The sequence below is a fragment of the Dysidea avara genome, chromosome 4 (genome assembly GCF_963678975.1).
Source record: "Dysidea avara chromosome 4, odDysAvar1.4, whole genome shotgun sequence".
NCBI classification, from domain to species: domain Eukaryota; kingdom Metazoa; phylum Porifera; class Demospongiae; order Dictyoceratida; family Dysideidae; genus Dysidea; species Dysidea avara.
The window spans coordinates 11,980,331-11,999,443 of NC_089275.1; the positions used below are offsets into that span (position 1 = coordinate 11,980,331).

Sequence of the window (19,113 nt, forward strand, 5' to 3'; positions counted from 1 at the left end):
CAGTCAGTCGTGACATACATCGTCAGATTACTATGGGTAGTCTTGCTTCCAATCATTAGTGGTCCATGTTCTTGATTCCAATTTAGTAGTAGCAGTACTTAGTAGACCGAAATGTTCTAAAATCTAATTCTCAAATGAAATGATTGGTGGGGTACACAACCTCCACAACAGCAAGCTAACAATTGGCAATAATAATAATCATACCTTACGCAAGGAAATTTTGACGTCAAAATTTGACGAATCAGTACGAATCATCAATATTTAATTCGTCAAACTTTAACTGATTAAGTGCCTCTGTGCTTTGTGCTCTGCAAAAGCACGTAAAACCAGTCTTTAGTAAATACATTTTGAAGGCGCTTAGGCTAGTCCAAGCATTTCGTCAACTTTTAATTTGTCAAATCTGCACAATTGTGAATTCGTCAAATTTTATTGACGTCAAAATTTCCTTGCGTACGGTAATGGCAAAAGCTAACCCTCCTAAGAGTAGCTTAACCCATGTTCACTATTTTATAACCCTGAATTGGTAGAAATGCATGCACTAAACGCTTTTTGATAAACACAAGACTTCTGCCTGCAGAGATCCATGTATTGTCATAATGTGATACCATAATTCCACGAACTATTGCATTTACCAATTACTGACTTGCATATGTTTTATGTTGGTAACAAAATGTATTTATAATCTAACCACCATATTACCTTTCTGATTGTGGGAACTAGTTAACTAAACACTCTAATAGAACATACACCTGTATACTCTAATAGAACAGTCAGCATGGTTTCAGTTTTGGGGCCTTTAACTACTTGGACATGGACTCAATAAGCTGTATGATATTAAGAGTGATCAATGCATTGGCTTGTTACTGTTTAGTGCATTATATTTCTACATTGTGTGGCTATAAAATTCACTCAGATACAATTATATTTCTACATTGTGTGACTATAAAATTCACTCAGATACAACTTTGTGTAGTTACAGTGCAAATTGTAAGTTTATATAAATAGACATTGGTTTACTAATTACAGTTTCCTGATGCTCTGAGGCCAGCGTTTCCTCGTCTGAAGGAAAAACTAGAAGATCCTGATCCTGGTAAGGAAATGATCTACTTCACTGTTAACCTTCTGTCTCAGACTTGCTTAACTGTCTTAGTAATTTCTAAACGTAGTCATAAGCTTTACTGAGGTCACATATTTAATGCATAACCATTTAGTGTATGTTAGAGAGCAGTAGAAACATTGAAAGAATTATTACACTCAGGCCTATCATAGTGCCATTTGTTGGTATCTTGTTTGCTATTAGTAAAACAAGGACTATGCATGTATATACATGTATTGGTAATATTTCTATTCCGCTACTAGGTGTACAGTCAGCAGCAGTTAGTGTGATATGTGAACTAGCTCGTAAGAATCCCAGGAATTACTTATCACTAGCTCCAGTCTTCTTCAAGTTACTAACTACCTCTAGTAACAACTGGATGTTGATCAAGATCATCAAACTGGTCAGTAGTTGTAGCTATACTTGTTCTTGACCTGTGACCGTGCAACAATTGTGTGAGACTTGAATAAGATGTTGTGTGACAATTGTGATGTTCAGGATCAGTAGCACATGAAAAATGTTTTCTAAAATGTCGTTCTTATGTGCTAGCTAGTACCAGGTGTAGGAAATCTGTTTGCAAGGTTTTGATAAACACTTCTCAATGTGAAAGTGTAATATCTTATGGTCTGGGGTTTATCTGTAGTGTCTGTGTTTGTCTTGAAATGGTTGTCAACATAGTGTGCAATAAGGTGTAACTTCTGCTTGTACATGACTGATACCCAGCCATTGCATCCTGTGAAGAATTTTTTGAACAAATGCTATGCTGTCCCATATTGGATACAACAACTACCCCTTCTAAATACTCTTATAGAGCACACATTGATTTTGCAGCACTCTAATAGAGCAGTCACTAAATCAAGGGTTGTGGTATAGCAAAGGGTTGAATATAATGCGTTGTATGTTACTATACATGGTCTATAGTTTGCTGCTCTCACTCCACTGGAGCCCAGACTGGGGAAGAAGCTGGTTGAACCATTAACAACTCTTATCAACAGGTAAATATAATCCTTGTTATTGTTCACTTGTTTATTTGTTTATCACACAGCACTTCAGCCATGTCACTCCTCTATGAGTGTATACACACCATCATCACTGGTATACCCACCCATAATGCTGCAATGCAGGTGAGTGTCTTGTGTGCATAAATGCTTCAAACATGTGTGAGGTGGTTCAGGCTTACTGGCCAACTACATGTAAGTACTGTACAATGAACTGCATTGTTCAATGGGGTACATGTGGCAAGTTTGGTACGTGCATGCTGTGGTGTGAATGTTTAGTGATGGCTTGGTTTAGACAAGAGTGTATAATCATGGCTTAGGTACACTGTATCTTGCTATCCTTGTACGTTATAATGCTGTACAAGTCTAATTGAACTTTGTTATAACGATATCAATGCCATTGTATAGGGGCATTGCTACAGATGTGTTGTTGTTGTGTGTATATATAGTGTGTCTTATATCCTCTTGTGTTGTGTAGTTGTGTGTCTCCAAGTTGACATTGTTTATTGAGGACAGTGACCAAAACTGTAAGTTGGCACATCACTGTTGATTGTTATTATTAGTTCTATCAACTCGTATGTTGCTGTATTGTTTGTTTTTAAAAACAAAGTCTGATGGTAGCCGGCTGGAGTGGAACTTGTTAATATAGGACACTGGTGTAATCTGGACACTTGTAATAGCTGCATATATCAATTTAATTTGTCCCTATGGGGTTCTACTGTGGAAAAAGTGAATGCTCAATTAGAGTGTTTCATTCGTGTTTGTTCTATTAGAGTAAATGAACAAATATATATTATAATTTAGAAAAACACAAACACTTGGAGGCTCCAATCCAAAGCTGTGCTAATCGGATGCTATTCATTTATAAAAAACCTGGGCACATGTAATGTGTGTTTGCATTCTGTTAGATTCAAATCATTTGTATTTTCAAGCTTTAATCCCACTATATCTTGCAGTAATGCTTTGTGCAATTCTTGTGTATTACTTCTGTATAACGTGTTATAGTGAAGTACCTGGGACTACTGGCCATGTCACAGATATTGGAGAGACACCCCAAGATGGTACAACAACACAAGTGAGTGTTGTGGTGTATGAACTGTATTGTGTGTCATTAGGAATTGAATAAACCAAGGATTTGTGTATAATATAGCACAAAATAGGGAAGATGGCCCCGGTTGTTGTAAAGTTCATTGATTATGGTTGTAAATGGTTTTGCTAGAATTTACAAATTACTGTAATACCCATATATAATTTTAAATGGAGTGATATTATTTGAATACTCGTAAATACACAGGGAGTTGATCATGGAGTGTCTGGATGATCGTGACGAGTCTATCAGGTTGAGAGCACTAGATCTGATATCTGGAATGGTGAGAACTATTTGTGTTGTGGTTGTTCTATTGTAGGATGTATAAGCTGTACGTTAAATCAATCTCTAACAACTTGACTAGATGTAGCCTTCTTCCTCTACTCTTGTTACAGATGTTATTACCTTCCTCTTGTGTGTTACTGAGTTGTAATTCTATGTTGCTAATTTAATCTTGCCGAGAGTGACCCTTTAGGGTCTAATGGTCATCCCACAGGTTGGAGGAGGTTGTGCTGGTGTATCACCGTTACAATGTTGTATTTTATGTCAAACTCACCAACTTTCAAGTGTAGGTAGACATAGTTTCAATTAATGATCATCGTTGCAGATATTGTCATGATATCGATAATGCCAGAAATGAAGTATGCAACAGATAATTTAAAGGCTGGGTAGTGCTGAGCAATACGACAATATGTGACCAGATTTTACAAAACTGTTCCAAATTGTACATTGGGAAAAATCGAACTAATGCCACCAGTGGATAGCTACACTATCGTACTACTAGTTTTGACCCTTAGTACCACTCAAACTACTCGAGGCTGGTTTTATCAGACGTCTTTTCCGGGTGGTGTGGAGTGCTCAAATGGTGGTTTCAGGTCTTGTGAAGGGCCTGGCTTGGCAAGAATTGGTGGATGGCTTAATAATTAATGTTGGCCAAACGTCTTTTCTGTTGATTTTGCTGCATTTCAGTCACCAAGAAGCCAGCATAGTGCTGTAATCTTCTCGTGTCTGGACTTCAATTGTGGTCTGCCTCCATTTTGAAGTCTATCTCTTGCCCACCCTGCCATCCCTCACCCTCTTCCCCTTTGTGAGCACTCATGATAATACTACCACTGCTCACTTATTTGGCGGGAAACTCTACAAGCAGCTACAAGTACTGGAAGTGGTCTGAAAGGTAATTGATTGATGCGTCTCTGTGTAAATTTCATACGCGTGCTACCTGGGAAAGTTATGCTGACTTGAATTCTTTAAAACTGATTATCTCTAAACTTATAATGTGGATCGCTTTCTAAAAATTCAGTCATATATACCTGTATTTTTCATGAAATCCTTGATGCAGTAGCTGGTAAAATTCTAAACTGATAAGCCAGAAATTCCAGAGGAGGATTAATGCAAAGCTCAAGTATCACAAACATAAATTCCTGACAACTTAGCAAGGTTCACTCAGTAAGGATTGTGTATGTGATCAAAAAATAATATTCAAGACTTGGAAGGCAGGGTACAAAAATGTGGCTGTGGTCACCAACTGTGGAGACAAAATTACCAGATAATTTAGCTAACCAGGCTAGCAAGTTACAAAACTTGTGAAGCAAAAGCAGTGGTTTGTACTGCCCTTTACTTTAATCTTTCGACTACAAAGACAGTAAATCGGTTCATAAATCAACAGAATACATGGTGAGCTTTAATAAGATTCATGTGGCATTCCTTGTGTTACAAAAGTATAGCTAGTTACTCAACTTTATGGCTATCTCTGGTCTCACTTGCAACAATTCAGAAGTTGAGTCTCAAGGCTCTAGACTGAAAATTCCAAAAAAAAAACATGTGACTGTAGTACAGTAACTTAAATTAATGGAACTTACGATTAATTACAAGACCTGATAATCTGGCTAGACCAAGATGCCCTTCAAAAAGCCATGTATGCCAATGTGTTTTCAAGATTGATCATTTGGAAAGAAGGCGGCTGTGATGATTGTTTTGAAATATACTGACCAACCATTTTATTCACACATTCTAGTACTTGGTCCACCTGCCAACATCACAACATGGCCAAAAGTCTGCTAGGAACTGTACTTCTGGGGGTGGTTTCATTTGTGTTAGAATGTTGGGGAGGTTGAGTGAGTGACAAACATCTCACAGAACACTGTGACATTTTAAAGTAGTTACTACTGGGTGATAGAGTTTTGGCAGATAGAGTGAATAATTCAATAGTTCTAGTTTTTAAAATCTTTTGTGTTACTTCAGAAGAACGTCTACTACTAAGTTTATAAGCCAAGAACACTTTTACAAAAATGATAGAACATATAAATGTACTCTTACTTCTTCTGGTTATCTTGCATTCATCACAATTCCGTACATTTCAAACTTCCTAACAGATTTTCCTTTATTGATGGCCATCAAGCATAAATTGACACTCTGGCCATGTATGTCATAAAAGCACTCATTTCAGCATCATCTGATGTCATCCATCCATCTTGATCTCTCTTATTATAAGCCCACACATGTCAGTAATGGTAGTCCACAGTGCACATACCCATGTAATCAATGGATGGGATTTCTTCACCCACTCTCATTGTTACAAAGTAAATTTGAATAATGCCTCGCAATAATTCTGACCAACACAACCAATAACACGCTCCATATGGATTCCTACGTTGGCAATCTTCCTGGTACTCTTCATGTCTATTGCCAACAACTGCTCCGTTCCCTTTGTGAAGACAGGAATGTGAAGCTATGCCTGCGTCATAGTCATTGACTACTAGTGTGCTGTGGCTTAAACAATTTATGTGTCTGTTGTACCCTTTAAATATTCTTGGATTGATACAGTGTACACTATGATAATGTACAAGAAGACAACAACAGTTGATAATCATTCTTGTTCAACTTCTTTTCCTTTTCATTTAGTTTTAATAATCTTGACGATCACGACAGTGCCATATTCTCTTTCTGATATAGACTTCTCACTCATTTCAAGCATTTGAGATAAACCACTTCATTATCATCACAAAAAATTTATTCCTTCATCTCGATCATTGCAAGATACAAAACCTAATCATTTTCACCGTTTGACTGGTTATGGGAAGCACATAGTCCTACAGTTTCAGTTACAGGTTGACAACTAGTGTATTGCCCTTCAAATACATTGGATGGTGTTACAGCTGGACATGTACCATTGGCCTAAAACCTCTGACAATACAGGCTGTTCTGATTTCACCACTTATTCATCCCAAAATGATTTATTTCTTTATATACACTCTATGTATAGACTAGGTTAGAAGAGCCAAATGTGAACAAGCAACTAACAATAAGGTACATCGCAAACAAAATTTTGTGTTTTGTACTTGCAAACAGTATGTGTGACTGATCCAGATCATCTTGTTTGACTAGTCTATGACTGGTTACTGCATCTTCAATGCTATCCTCACGATAACTGTAAGGACACTTGACTTTTGGTATGTGCTTAACACAACAGTTACATTGTACAATACTATCAGAGGAAGCTCCAATGTGCGGCCATCTTGGATTAATAAAACAATCCGTTTCTAATACTTTCTGTGTTTTAATGTTCTTCCTTGATGATCTTTACATATTCTTCTTGTGCAAGCATCTCTTGCTGTCGTCCCCAATCTATTTCCTTGCTGGTAAATAGACAAAGCTGTCTTCAGCATATATGCATCAGAATGTTCTGGGACAACTGATAGCACAGCAAGCTTTGTCCCAGTACACTCAAGTTGCTATAAAGATGAGCTAATTTACTACTTTGATGTTGTTGTATCTTCTTTAGTCTTGTGCACTTCTTTAGGAATATCACACCCATCAATGATGTCATCTAGCTTTTGTTTTATACCTCGTGCAGAGGTAAAATCAATGTCCTTAATTTGTAAGTACTGCAAGATTTCAGTGAAGATGGCCATACCCTAGCATGCTGGCCGTTAGTACAGTTTCTCCCTCCTTCAATCCTGTTTAGTGCTTCCAAGTAAAGCTTTGTCATCTTGATCTTCTACTTCATCCAATGGGGCATTTCCAGTACTGCCTGGTCATGTTGACAGAGTTGCATTTCCTCGTATTTATGCACTTGTACGTGGTCCAAAGTATCTCTCCTGTTTGCATTTTACGTATGCAAAATTCCTATGACCAAGCATTTCCTTGTGTTTAAACTCTCTCACCAAATCTTTTATATGTTGACATAAGACAGTATTCCACACTATATTCTTTACTGTAAATTATAGGATGACACTGACATGTTGTAGAATAAAAGACATCAAAAAGGGAGTTATTTCTACTATGCTTAACTTGTCAAATGTCAACCGAACTTGTCTCTTTGTAACAAACTTGGTTGCCTCTTCACTCTGATTAGCATAATTGTCTGTCCAGTCTCCTTTATCTTTAATATGCCAGTGTGACAGTTCTCAGCATAATACTCCAACAATAGAAAAATGTTGGTGGATCTAATCTTAGGCAAACAACTTACATAAAACTGTTCTGTACTACTTTTCTTAATTTCTATGTAGCATACTTGGTGGCATACTTCATCCTTTACACTACGAAATTGTTTAGCAAATAAATAGGTTAGCTGAATTATTTAGCTACTCACATCACTGAGATAACATAGCCCACACCACTTTGGCTTTTCCTGTGGCATAAAAATGTGCCATCCATTTGTCTAAGCATCAGTTTTTGCTCAGAGTCTTTGCGGGACAGCTGCCAATGGAACCATCTAACAATTTAAGCAGTAAAGAAGCCATATCATCACTAATCATGTCCATACCTTAAACTAGCCATCTTGTGAATGCGGGAAAGACGGCCGTCTTATTAAAATGTTCACATTCAATAAATCTGCAAGCAAATAACAATCAGTATTTCTAAATCTCACGTGTTCACCAACCTCAGAGACCTCCCTCTTGGATCTGCCCCTGACTGTACTCGTGTAATTTCCCAAGAAGCCTTCTATGTGTTGTAAAGATGACAATGCTACTGTAGATCTGTTATCTATAATAGCAAGGGTTAGATAATTGACCCCCTAAGTTTCAACTTGAGAATTATTGTTGGGACACTTGCAGAAAGATTTATACTCAACTATAGGACAATATGTTTCATCAATCAATCATGTTTGACATATTGTACATGTTACATACATGTACCATACAACCTCCATACATGTTTACTGTAACAAGAGTGTTCCATGTGTGTGAGGTGCATGTATCATACAACATGTCATGTTACAGTGAGGAGGACATGCATGTACTATGCATGCAGTGACCATCTTCCAGTGCCATGGCATGTACCATGTGTAGTACATGTATTGTACTGTACCATACATGTTGGTGTGGTGCATGTACAGAGAATTGCACATACAGTGAAAACTGACTCTTGGTCATTTGACTATAAATACGAAATGAAACTTTATACAGTACTGAGGAATAGTATGGCATTGGTGAAGCCAGTTGTAAAATTTACTATGACAAAGTTATGTATAAATGCTCTGAATTAATCTCTAATCCCACAATTGCCCACAACATGTTGCACATTGCTGGATACTGACAATGCTATTCTCCTATAGTAAGCACACTACAACTTTATAATATTTAAAGCCCCAACAATAGGGAATCACGAGACGATTGAGTGGTAAATGTGGAAAAATCTACAAAAATGTGGAAAAATCTACAAATATTATCAAGGGTCCTTCCAATTTTTATTATATGCTACACAGCAGCTTTCACTTCATGTCTTAATGCTTTATCAATGTTTTCCATTCTGTCCTTTTCACATTCACCGAGCCCTGCCATGTAGTTGTAGTGGGCACAACAGATTTGGCTGTTCTACTCTGTTATCAACCAACACTTCAATGGAGTATTACTTAGTCTTTGGGAGTGAAACACCTGCAAAAAGTGTATTGTATATTTGTAGTTAGCACTTATACCTCACTGACCCATCCAGTTGTAAGGAATATTCCACCACCCACACACAAATTGGTTGTACACCTCCAGTCCCTTCCTTGCTACAATTTGCTGTAGTACCAAATATGATAACACAAGTCACAGACATCTATGAAAGGACAATCATCACTTTGCCTGCTCTAGATCCTTGGATTGATTCCACTGATTATTCCATTCTTATTCATATAATGCAGAACTAGACTTACAACTTGGAAGTTCAATAGCAGGCACGAGTAAACTGATCTAAGGTTGCTTTATCTTGTGTAGAATTATTCATATTTGGATGTTACATTTGGATAGAAGTATTTCTGTCCCATATATTTGTTGTTTAGTGAAACAGTGTTAGGGTACTGTGCTAATGTATTTGTGTTGGCTTAGTGATCGCAGTGTTGTGTACATTGATACATTTATTGATTATTGTGGTACAGATATCAAAGAAGACCCTACCAGACATTGTTAAACACCTTATGTTACACATGGACCAGTCTGAGGGAACCAGTGAGTTACTGATTATAATGACTTTCATACATCTTGTATCATGTGTTTTATGGGGCTGTATTTTATTCAGTTGGCCTGTGGTAGAGACTAAGCTAGAATGTGCAATATCCAATGCTATACTGGATGTTAGATTTACATGGAACTACATAAATATAGCTTTTAGAAATCTTTCAATAGGACATTGGATTTTACCCAACACCAGAAGTGTTGCTTAGGCACTCATGGGGCACATTAATTGATTTTATTTTTTTGGGCCCCACTTAAGGGGCAAACAAAAAATAATCATTTCATACTCATTATGTGTCCTCCTCCACGGAAATCTTTAGTAAAAGGCGAAAGATTTATTCGCTCTGAAGGAAGACCAGAGTAACTCAGGCTATCCAGTCAGCTTCTTATATAGACCATCTTAAATATTGTAATTGTGGGTTTTGATTTAATACCTTAGTTTTTATGATTGTGGGTTGAAGTTTTATTTCTTCAATTCCTTTTAACCATGTGCTACTAACCTGTTACAGAATACAGGGATGAGTTGTTATTCAAGATTGTTGGCATGTGCAGTCAGAACAACTACCAGTACATCACCAACTTTGAATGGTAAGCAATGTACAGTTTTTGCATGAACACTTAAATGAATGGACTGAAGTGAACATAATGGTGTGGGTGAATAGTTTCAACTATGTCTGATGCAAGGTGGCTACAATATGTGATTATTGGTTCCTGTCGTGTTAAAGGTATATCACTTGTTTGGTGGAGATGACAAAGTTTGAGAGCACCAGACATGGTAAAGTGATAGCCAATCAGATGTTAGATGTCACCATCAGAGTCAAAGATGTCCGACCATTCTCTGTGAAGCAAATGGTAAACTATGTGTGAGCATGTGGGCGTGTTTGCATGTGTGCGTGCGTGCATTTGTGCATGCGTGTGTATTGTTGTGTGGTGTGTAGTCACTGTAGTGTTACAATTTGCCCCATCACCCCCTAATAGGCTAACATATTGGAGAACAGTCACTTGTTCACTGGTAAAGTACAGAAGAATGGAATTTGTGAAGTGTTGTATGCAGCAGCCTGGATCGTTGGGGAGTTCTCTGAGTAAGTGAAATATTGTATACTGAGAATGGGAGCCAGTACAGTTGTAAGTGCTACAAGTGGGTTCCTTGTGAAATAGTGTAGTCATGTACACCTGTAGAAGGCAAAGAAGTAGTGGCAAAATGTAAATGAGAAGTGTGACTAGTGAATAGTTTATTGTATGTATGTATATGATAGAACCGTTTTCAGTGATATTTACAAGCAGCGTTGTATTGTAACAGCTAATAAAGTCTCAGATGTACTCATCCAGTTACAAATGTAGTTGTATTCTTTGGAGTTTCAGTACAGTATATGTTACCATTGTCATTGTCTTGCATTGTAGGTACTTGACAGGGGCCAGGGCATGTTTGGATGCTCTGCTCAACCCAAAGGTCACTGCTCTTCCAGGACACATACAAGCTGTGTTTGTACAGAACATTGTCAAGTTGTATGCTAATATATTGGTGAAGGCTGAGACTGAGGTGAGCAAGCACAAGTGATTGTTATGGACGTACTGTATAGTAGAAGCTTGAACACCAAATGTCTCATTGTTAGCATTGAGGAGACTTTGTTAACCTGTATCTAACCAACTGGGAGTATTTGTCCTGTTCCCTCCACTATATAGTATCATTCTCTGCTGTCGTACTCCTTAAGTCTCTGAATAGTCGTGTTTTTTGGTTACTACAGTTACTATGAACAATACTATTGATTACTGGCCTTCACAATGTAGGGTACTCCAGAGTTGGTTGAAGAAGTCGGAGAAGTGTTAGTGGACAGGTTACCAGTGTTTGTACAGAGTGGAGACCTAGAAGTGCAGGAGAGGGTAAGTGTTGTGACTTTAACTGCATGCTGTGCCTTGTAACATATTGTATGTACATGTGTACTGTGGGTGAAGGTAGGGTTGGGCGATATACTGGTATGATGGTAACAAGTAACAAGGCGATATAATAGCATAGCGAGAATACAGTTGCAACTACACACTTACACGTGTTAACAACGCCATATTGTACTTGTCAAGCAGTATTTCAGCCCCCTTGTACTAGTACACAAGCCTAACTCATGCTCAACTACACGAAGCGAGGCGAGGCACGTAGACACCATCACATGGACATCGTTACATCAGCCGGACTAGGATACTAGCTGCAATTGAAACTGCACTACTTTGAAGTACTTGCATACTTGTTCTTGCATAAAAATTATAGGAGCATAGCATAGCCACTGTGGATTTGAGAGCTGCACTTTTCGAGGCCATCCGGACCATTGTTTAACGGAGCAGTGATGCATATGGCGGACAACAAAGGAAATGCTTCCACATTGCAAAGAAACGTGATCCTTTTAGCTACCTACATGCCAGTCCATGCATATCATTCAATGTACTCAGCCCCTGTGGTTGGCAAGGAGCAGTCAGCCCCTCCCTCCCTCTTTAATGCAGTCATAAAGGTGCCAAGTAACTAACCCTCAATTTACGGACTATAACCAGCTACAAAATGCACAAATTCCTGTGCATAGCTTTGGTAAATGGTATATTTGAAGCCATCAATAGCACATTTTGAAAGATTTCATAATGCATACATATTAGTAGCTACTAAAAAAACCATAGCTGCATTAGCTAGCTAATCACATGCAGGTTGACTGCAATTCTGTAAAGTTTTCTGTAAGCTCCCGTTCCTAAATTTCCCAGCTATTGTTTTCTTTACTTCAAATAGCTAAATCAATCGTCTTAGGTCTGCCAGCTCACTCCAATCTGTATGACGATCATTACCTTAACTTTTTAATAAACATTTTTTACAGTGAGTTAAGGCCCTAATGAGTTACACTTGTCGACACTACAGTGCTGCATCATGCGTGATTATTAGCTAGACAATTAGGCATCACCTTCCACCCACACTGCGAATAAATACACAACGTAGGTATGGTGCATGGGTAGTAGTGTCCGGAATTAGATGCAGTTCGTTATTATGTGGTGTCTGGAATTTGAAAACATACTCTACTGGATGCAGCACTACTGTGATTGTGGGATAAAAATTCTGGCTTCACATTAGTAAGCCTTAGTAAATTATCTGCTTGCTATATACATAGAAACTAGCTATGTCTCCTTCTAGTTTATATGCACTCCATGCTCTATAAGTTAGGCTGGTATTTCCAAACTCCTTGTGGTTGTACTAGCTGGTAAACAAAGTTCACCCATGCAAATATACCGTGTAAATGGTTTTGAGTGTACTTGCTATAGTTCATTTCAATACCGTGATATTTGCAATAATCGTGATAATAAGCTCCACAATAATCGTAGGAGGAAATTTTCAGTATCACCCAACCCTAGGTGAGGGTCATACATGTTTTGTTGTGTGGCTGGGTGTACATTCTCATTGAGCAGTGGATGTATTTTAACACTGATATTGTTTATCCTCCACAGGCTTGCTGTATTCTACAACTAATGAAGTACATCGTGAAGCTGCAGAGTAAAGGTGTGTTGTGTTTCTGTGTTTTACTGCGAATTTGACAACTTTCACATAATCCTCTGTGTGCACAGTATAGCTGTATGTTGCATACAAATTTATTTTTTGTACAAATGTGTTGTTTATATGATAGTCTAGTGGTTTCACACCATCAAGAGTTATAATATATTGAATCCTTGATGCCACATTATTAGGAATAATTATTTATGTTCATCTTGTCAATGACTGTTGTTATTGTTGTTATTCATCCCTTAGGGGCGGCAGTAGCAGAGGAGTTAGTAGCACTGTTTGCTGGAGACCTCAACCCAGTGGCCCCCAAGGCTCAGAAGAAGGTTCCAATACCAGAAGGGTAAGTGTGACTTTGTGTCTAGTCTTCTTCTTTATAACAATAACAGAATGCTTCTTTGATAGTGACAGTGAAATGTATGTATATTACCAATCCTTGTAGGTACATGATTGTACCATAATATTCTCTCCGTATCTTGTTCCATCTCGCCTCCAACACCCTCCATTGAAGGGATGATAATAAGTTCTTAACAGTATCCAGATAAATGTCAAATCAAACGGGTGCTTGGTCTGACTTATTGTGGTCAGTCAGCCAATACCATAATTTTCCGATCAAGAAATGTTGTACTGAAATTTAAATATGCGTGGTGATATTTGTAAGTAACATATTGATGTACTAAATGATACGTATTATAAAGCTGTGGGTGAATATTCATGGATGTTCATTTGCAAAGTCTATAGTAGAGAAGTACAAACAAGAAACCAAGAAGTCTACCCATAAGAGTGAAGGGCTTAGAACAAACTGATAAACTATGACTTGGATTATTTTCCAATTAAATGGTCGTTATAATCACAATTGTGTAGCTACAAAATAAAACATTAAATAATCCACTAGCTAATGACTACGTCTCCTTTGTCTTTTGCGCAATGGTTGCTTAGCAGCGATCAAATCTGTTTACTTTTATCTTCCACCTCTGTAGTTTCCGGTGACGTTATCTATCCAAATGGAACTAATGACTCGAAAATTTTCAGTGTTAATAAACTCTGATACTGTAGGAGTCTCGTTGCTCCTGCCACTCTGATGCTGCATCCCAAAAAACTTCTCCAGTTTGTCCTGGTTGATCCTGTTGCTGAAAAACTCCTGGTGTCGAGAAAATATATTGCACTAGCTCAACAAATAAGGATACTGCAAAAAGGTGTGATAAAGATCAGCTAAGAAACCTTATGTACCTGTTATACCCTCTCTTGTAGCTTGAGGAAGCAGCATAGACTAAACCATCCTTCAAGTACCAGGGATGAAAATAACTTTTTTTTTGAACTGAACATGATTTGGTTGGCCATTGGTGAGACTGTTCTGACACATTACAAAGTAGAGGTAGCTCCACAGTGTGCTTCCGAAATGTAAGGCATTGACCTTCCGTGTTCACTCCCAGCAGTTCATTAATTATAGAACAACTGAGATTTGTCCTTCTTTCATTCTTGATGATCTTCAAGGTAGAAAACAAGTGTTCAACTTTAGCAGTTGAGAAAGGTAAGCTAAAAAGCAATTCACTGACCAGTAGCACTTTAGGCCACTTGACTGAATCAGGTGAAGAATGTAGCTGATAGCATATCTTCCTGTAACTTTCATGTCCAATCCTAAGGTAAGCCCTGGCGTACTCTACGATGTCTTCAATCTCATCCAAGGTTGAGGTAAGGTCAACTCCTTTAGCCTGAAGGGGAGTGCAGTGATACTTACAAGGGCTGCCTCAACAATCATCATCACCAGAAGCAGAGCTTTTTTCTGATTCGGATTCTTGTGATTGCCAACTCTTTGAGTATTCAGAAAAAGAAGTGCTAATCTTAGAAAATCAACGCCTGACCATTCTACAGTAAGTGAGTACGCATCCATTCATCAAGAGATTTCAAATCAGCCGGAGCTTGATCTTGGCAGGTTTTGATGGCGCTGTCTCGAAAACCATGCAGCTCAGCCCCTTGATACACCTTACCTCCATTCTCATCATTAAGCTTGCTTAGTACCACCTTTGTCACTGGCCACTCAGCAGGATTTCGTGTAGTAAACTTCTTTAAGGAGATGTGTTACTTCAGAATGTGGCTAATACCCGTGCCATGTCAATTTCATCATCCTGTAAGGTAAGACTAAGGAGAGAGGCAGGCTTAAGTGCATCAGTATACAAAGCTGAACCAATGATCATTTTGGCCTGCCTCCATTTAAGAAAGTAACCCTTTAAATGCTGCCTGTCCACACTTTTGATTGATTTGTCTTCCACAAGTGTTGCAATATGGTCCATAGCGATCCACAACATGTTGTGTTTGTGTGTGATCCAGCGGCTTCCACTGGCTGTACAGGTAGGTTTCCCCCTTGAGGTAATTCGTACACCTCCTTTAATAAGTCATTAATAATGTCTGAAAGTTCCTGGCACTTAGGGGATTATTTGTAAAGGTAGTATAATCGTAGTAACATGTCATCAATGTCAAGAAAGAGATGACTAGTAAAGGAATCTTTGCATGCAAGCTCAAGTCGATGAGCATAGCACCACGCCCAGAATTCAACCACGGTAAGGCAGCCTTCAGCTTTCCTTGCATGCTGTTTTGAGCAGATATATTTGTGGATGCCACAGCCAACAAGAACAGGGTGCTCATGTGCACCAAGAACATCCTCTCTTCGGAACATTTTGTCAATCCCCATAGTCTTAAGTGCTGTACCAAGACATTGTACTAGCCCATCTGCATCACCCTTGGTTGGCTCTAACACACAAAAGTACCTTGCATGGGTGGTTACTTCCACTATTACATCATCTCTTTTACAACGTAGAATAACGAATAGTTCATTCTCTACATGTCCCTTGTTGGTAGAAGCATCCATCAGAACACTGTAAAACGTTTTAGGCTAGCATGAAACTGCTGTCTTTGGCTTTCAACAATGTAGTGAACAAAATTGTGAGCAGAATCCCTGTTTTTGTATGTTGAGCCAAGATCCACTCCATGTCTCTCTTCTGAATCATGGATTGCTGGGTATGTGAGAGATGGTATATGTTCTTTTGCAAGAACCATGCTGATATCAAACTTCCTCTTCACTCGCTCTCTCACAGCTGGATCCATGGCTGAGGACAACAGACTTTGAACGATGGGGCTGTAACTGGTGATCGATTCATGTCGACTTATAGCTTGTTCTCTATGAAAAACCATCATTGCAGATTTACGTTGTTCACTACATGTGTGGTCCGTTATATTACTCCGTCTTTTGATTGCTGGAACCGTCTATCCATGCCTTGGAGAAACTTTTGTGTCCACTAATTTTGCTTTCATACTTTCTACAAACGACACACCAAAGAGTTGACAGAGGATTTGTCTTTGTTGTCCATATCGGCCCATATCCAAACCATAACAACTCACACTTTACATAGCCACATGAGTGCGCATTCATATAATACAATTAAGAAATTACCAGTCCATTCATATAATTTCTTTCTGGTTTATTTATCGTTTGGCTAGTGGGCTGGTTGTGGATAGAATGGACGGCCAACTTAGCAAAATGGCTAGATTTAGCAAAATAGCTAGATTTTGGCCGATGGCCGACTGTTATTTTCATCCCTGAATACTATCAAACACACAATAAATAACTAATGATGCTGACAAATAATATAATATACTTGCAGTGTAGTATCATCTGTAAAATAGGGCAATTGAAATGACTTCGAATTCCATTTTTGTTGTTGGCAACATTTAAGCAGTCAAAAACTTGTCAAATTTCCCAACAAAATAAGCCGTTTCACTATTTCAAATGCCTCACTTCCCCCTGTCAGGCATAGGGCTTGAGACACTGATTCACTCATCACCTACTGTATGTGTAATTAGAGTAAAGATTGTACCATACAAACTTTTTGCATTACCTGAGCTGCTAGGTCAACCTTCATCTTAGAATAACCGGTGAGCTTGATATGTTTTATTCTAAGCTTGTGGACCATTGAAACCCCTACACTACTCCATTTGGTCCCTTTCATATAAATCGATTATGAATTTCCATTGTATTGGTTGACCAAAGCACTGCATAATTATATTCAAATTGTATAAGTCACATTTTCACATAGCTAGAATTACCCATAGATTTCTAATGGAGCTTGCAAATGCAATTCTTACAGTCTTAACCAAATGTGGTGGATCAGAGAAGAATAGGCTGCGGCTATCTGAAGCTTAAACATTTGCAGTCTTACAAACACAATCTACTTCTTTGTGGAGTGCATCTTAAATAGCCTCCTGTTGATCGATGCTCCATCGGCCGTAATCCCCAGCACATGAACACCAGCACACTCAATGGCTTGCCAAACCAATGGAAATAAATCATCAGCTGTACCATCTGACATTGGAAACTGGGTATACAGAAATTTGATATCACAAAAAAACCCTCTAACCATAGTAACTATCATAGTTTTTACAAGGGGTCTACTGGATGGCGAGTATGATGCTAGCTTCCTCTCAAAATCATCAAGCTGTTGCGGTACACCAAGATCAGAGAAACCAATCAATGATCCAGTGTTCATATTGTACACTAGGCCCACTTTGAGGTAAATTTCATCAATCAACAAGAACACGTACTTGGTCAATTTAGTTGGCTTCTTCAGTTTCATCATGTCATGAAGTTGAGCATCAGCAATGGCAGTGAAGCTAGGCTTGGTGTACAAAAAGTGACAGTAATCACGCTATGTTTTGGAGTTAGGCAGACTGATATCTCCTGAATCCCTCAATGTTTCGTATGCTCCACTAGAGTGATGATGCAAGTACAGTGCCCACCGAATTATCAAAGGGTGCCATCTGATTTGTTTCTTGTTCTTTGAGATGTATTTGAAATCTGAAAAGATAGCTTTAAAAGACGCTTCCTCTTTGTTGTTTATGGCTTCTTTGTTGTACAGTACATGTGCAGCAGTTCAACCATGCCATCTTGAATGTCTCCTTCAATTTTAATTCCACTTGTACATAGCTGATGTTCCAGTCTTTCTTTAATTCTCTGGATTGATTCAGTATGGAGATTTCTCATTCTCAGGTGTGTTTCAGGAGTACTCAAGCTCCTGTAGGTTGTATTGCTTTTTGCAGCAGTAACATCGTTGTTGTGTAACCGTAATGAACGTAATTTGCTACGAAAGGTATCACGATACTGTGAACAAGCAAGACACCTACCTAAATTTGTTGCCTACTCCAGGCAATAACCACTCACAGTGTGAATGACAAATCGTCTAATAACTCTTATCATAATATGCTTGCACAGTGGTTCCTACACAAGAGAAAAAACCAGCTTAGCTATTATGAACTGTTACCGTACTTACCACTTCTATCCTTGAAAATGTCTTTGCTTTTGGGAACAAGTGGAGCAAATTGCTGGTCTCCATTACCTTTGCACATTTTACATCCATCAATGAAATCAATGACTGTTCACAAATCTTCCAGACATGACAAATGGCATGGAAGATGCTGCAGTATATTTGCAGACAACAATATAGAGCAGCTGGAAATTTGTAATGATCATTCTAACTCCGTACTTATGACCAAACTTTACACTTTCTGTCCATCACAAACCTTCACCAACTGAATTTGATCAATTTGGATGCCCGATATGAGAAACCAATTCCCAATACGTTTTACGTGCGCCAAGGTAACAAATTGTTTAGAAAAGAAATACTTGATTGGAATTTGAGATCCTGCTGTTGGAGAGATCAGGTTAAGTTCAACATCAGCTTCTTCGTCACTTGTAGGACCAGTTTGCATACCAACAGATGTGGTAACTATACTGTAAGTTTGCACACCATAATCAGTTGTACTACTGTCTTCTGTTGACTGTTCACTACTAGGACCACAACGATGTTGTTTCCTTTGGCTTAACTGGAATGTGTTCTTCCCCAACTGTAAACAGGAAGAAGTAAAAAAATTGTTTAGTACATTTAGCTTAAGGTCATGCACTGATGTATACAATTTAAAAAGGT

The 19,113-nt window shown here is 38.4% G+C and overlaps 1 protein-coding gene and 1 non-coding gene across 2 annotated transcripts in view; one reads left to right on the top strand and one right to left on the bottom strand.

Annotated features, from left to right (window-relative positions):
- The window catches only part of LOC136252912 (AP-3 complex subunit delta-1-like), a 36,676-nt gene that overhangs the window by 7,834 nt on the left and 9,729 nt on the right, over nucleotides 1-19,113 (top strand). The window contains exons 7-21 of the mRNA XM_066045502.1: nucleotides 1,027-1,090; nucleotides 1,360-1,499; nucleotides 2,018-2,091; nucleotides 2,142-2,220; nucleotides 2,573-2,621; nucleotides 3,100-3,169; nucleotides 3,389-3,464; nucleotides 9,543-9,612; nucleotides 10,128-10,206; nucleotides 10,344-10,470; nucleotides 10,597-10,700; nucleotides 11,020-11,158; nucleotides 11,407-11,499; nucleotides 13,090-13,141; nucleotides 13,388-13,481. Of these exons, the coding sequence (XP_065901574.1) occupies nucleotides 1,027-1,090; nucleotides 1,360-1,499; nucleotides 2,018-2,091; nucleotides 2,142-2,220; nucleotides 2,573-2,621; nucleotides 3,100-3,169; nucleotides 3,389-3,464; nucleotides 9,543-9,612; nucleotides 10,128-10,206; nucleotides 10,344-10,470; nucleotides 10,597-10,700; nucleotides 11,020-11,158; nucleotides 11,407-11,499; nucleotides 13,090-13,141; nucleotides 13,388-13,481 (1,310 nt within the window). The remainder of the gene's footprint in view (nucleotides 1-1,026; nucleotides 1,091-1,359; nucleotides 1,500-2,017; nucleotides 2,092-2,141; nucleotides 2,221-2,572; nucleotides 2,622-3,099; nucleotides 3,170-3,388; nucleotides 3,465-9,542; nucleotides 9,613-10,127; nucleotides 10,207-10,343; nucleotides 10,471-10,596; nucleotides 10,701-11,019; nucleotides 11,159-11,406; nucleotides 11,500-13,089; nucleotides 13,142-13,387; nucleotides 13,482-19,113) is intronic.
- Nucleotides 9,865-9,982, bottom strand: LOC136254902 (U5 spliceosomal RNA). The gene has a single exon (XR_010700835.1). It is a non-coding gene; the product is annotated as a U5 spliceosomal RNA (small nuclear RNA).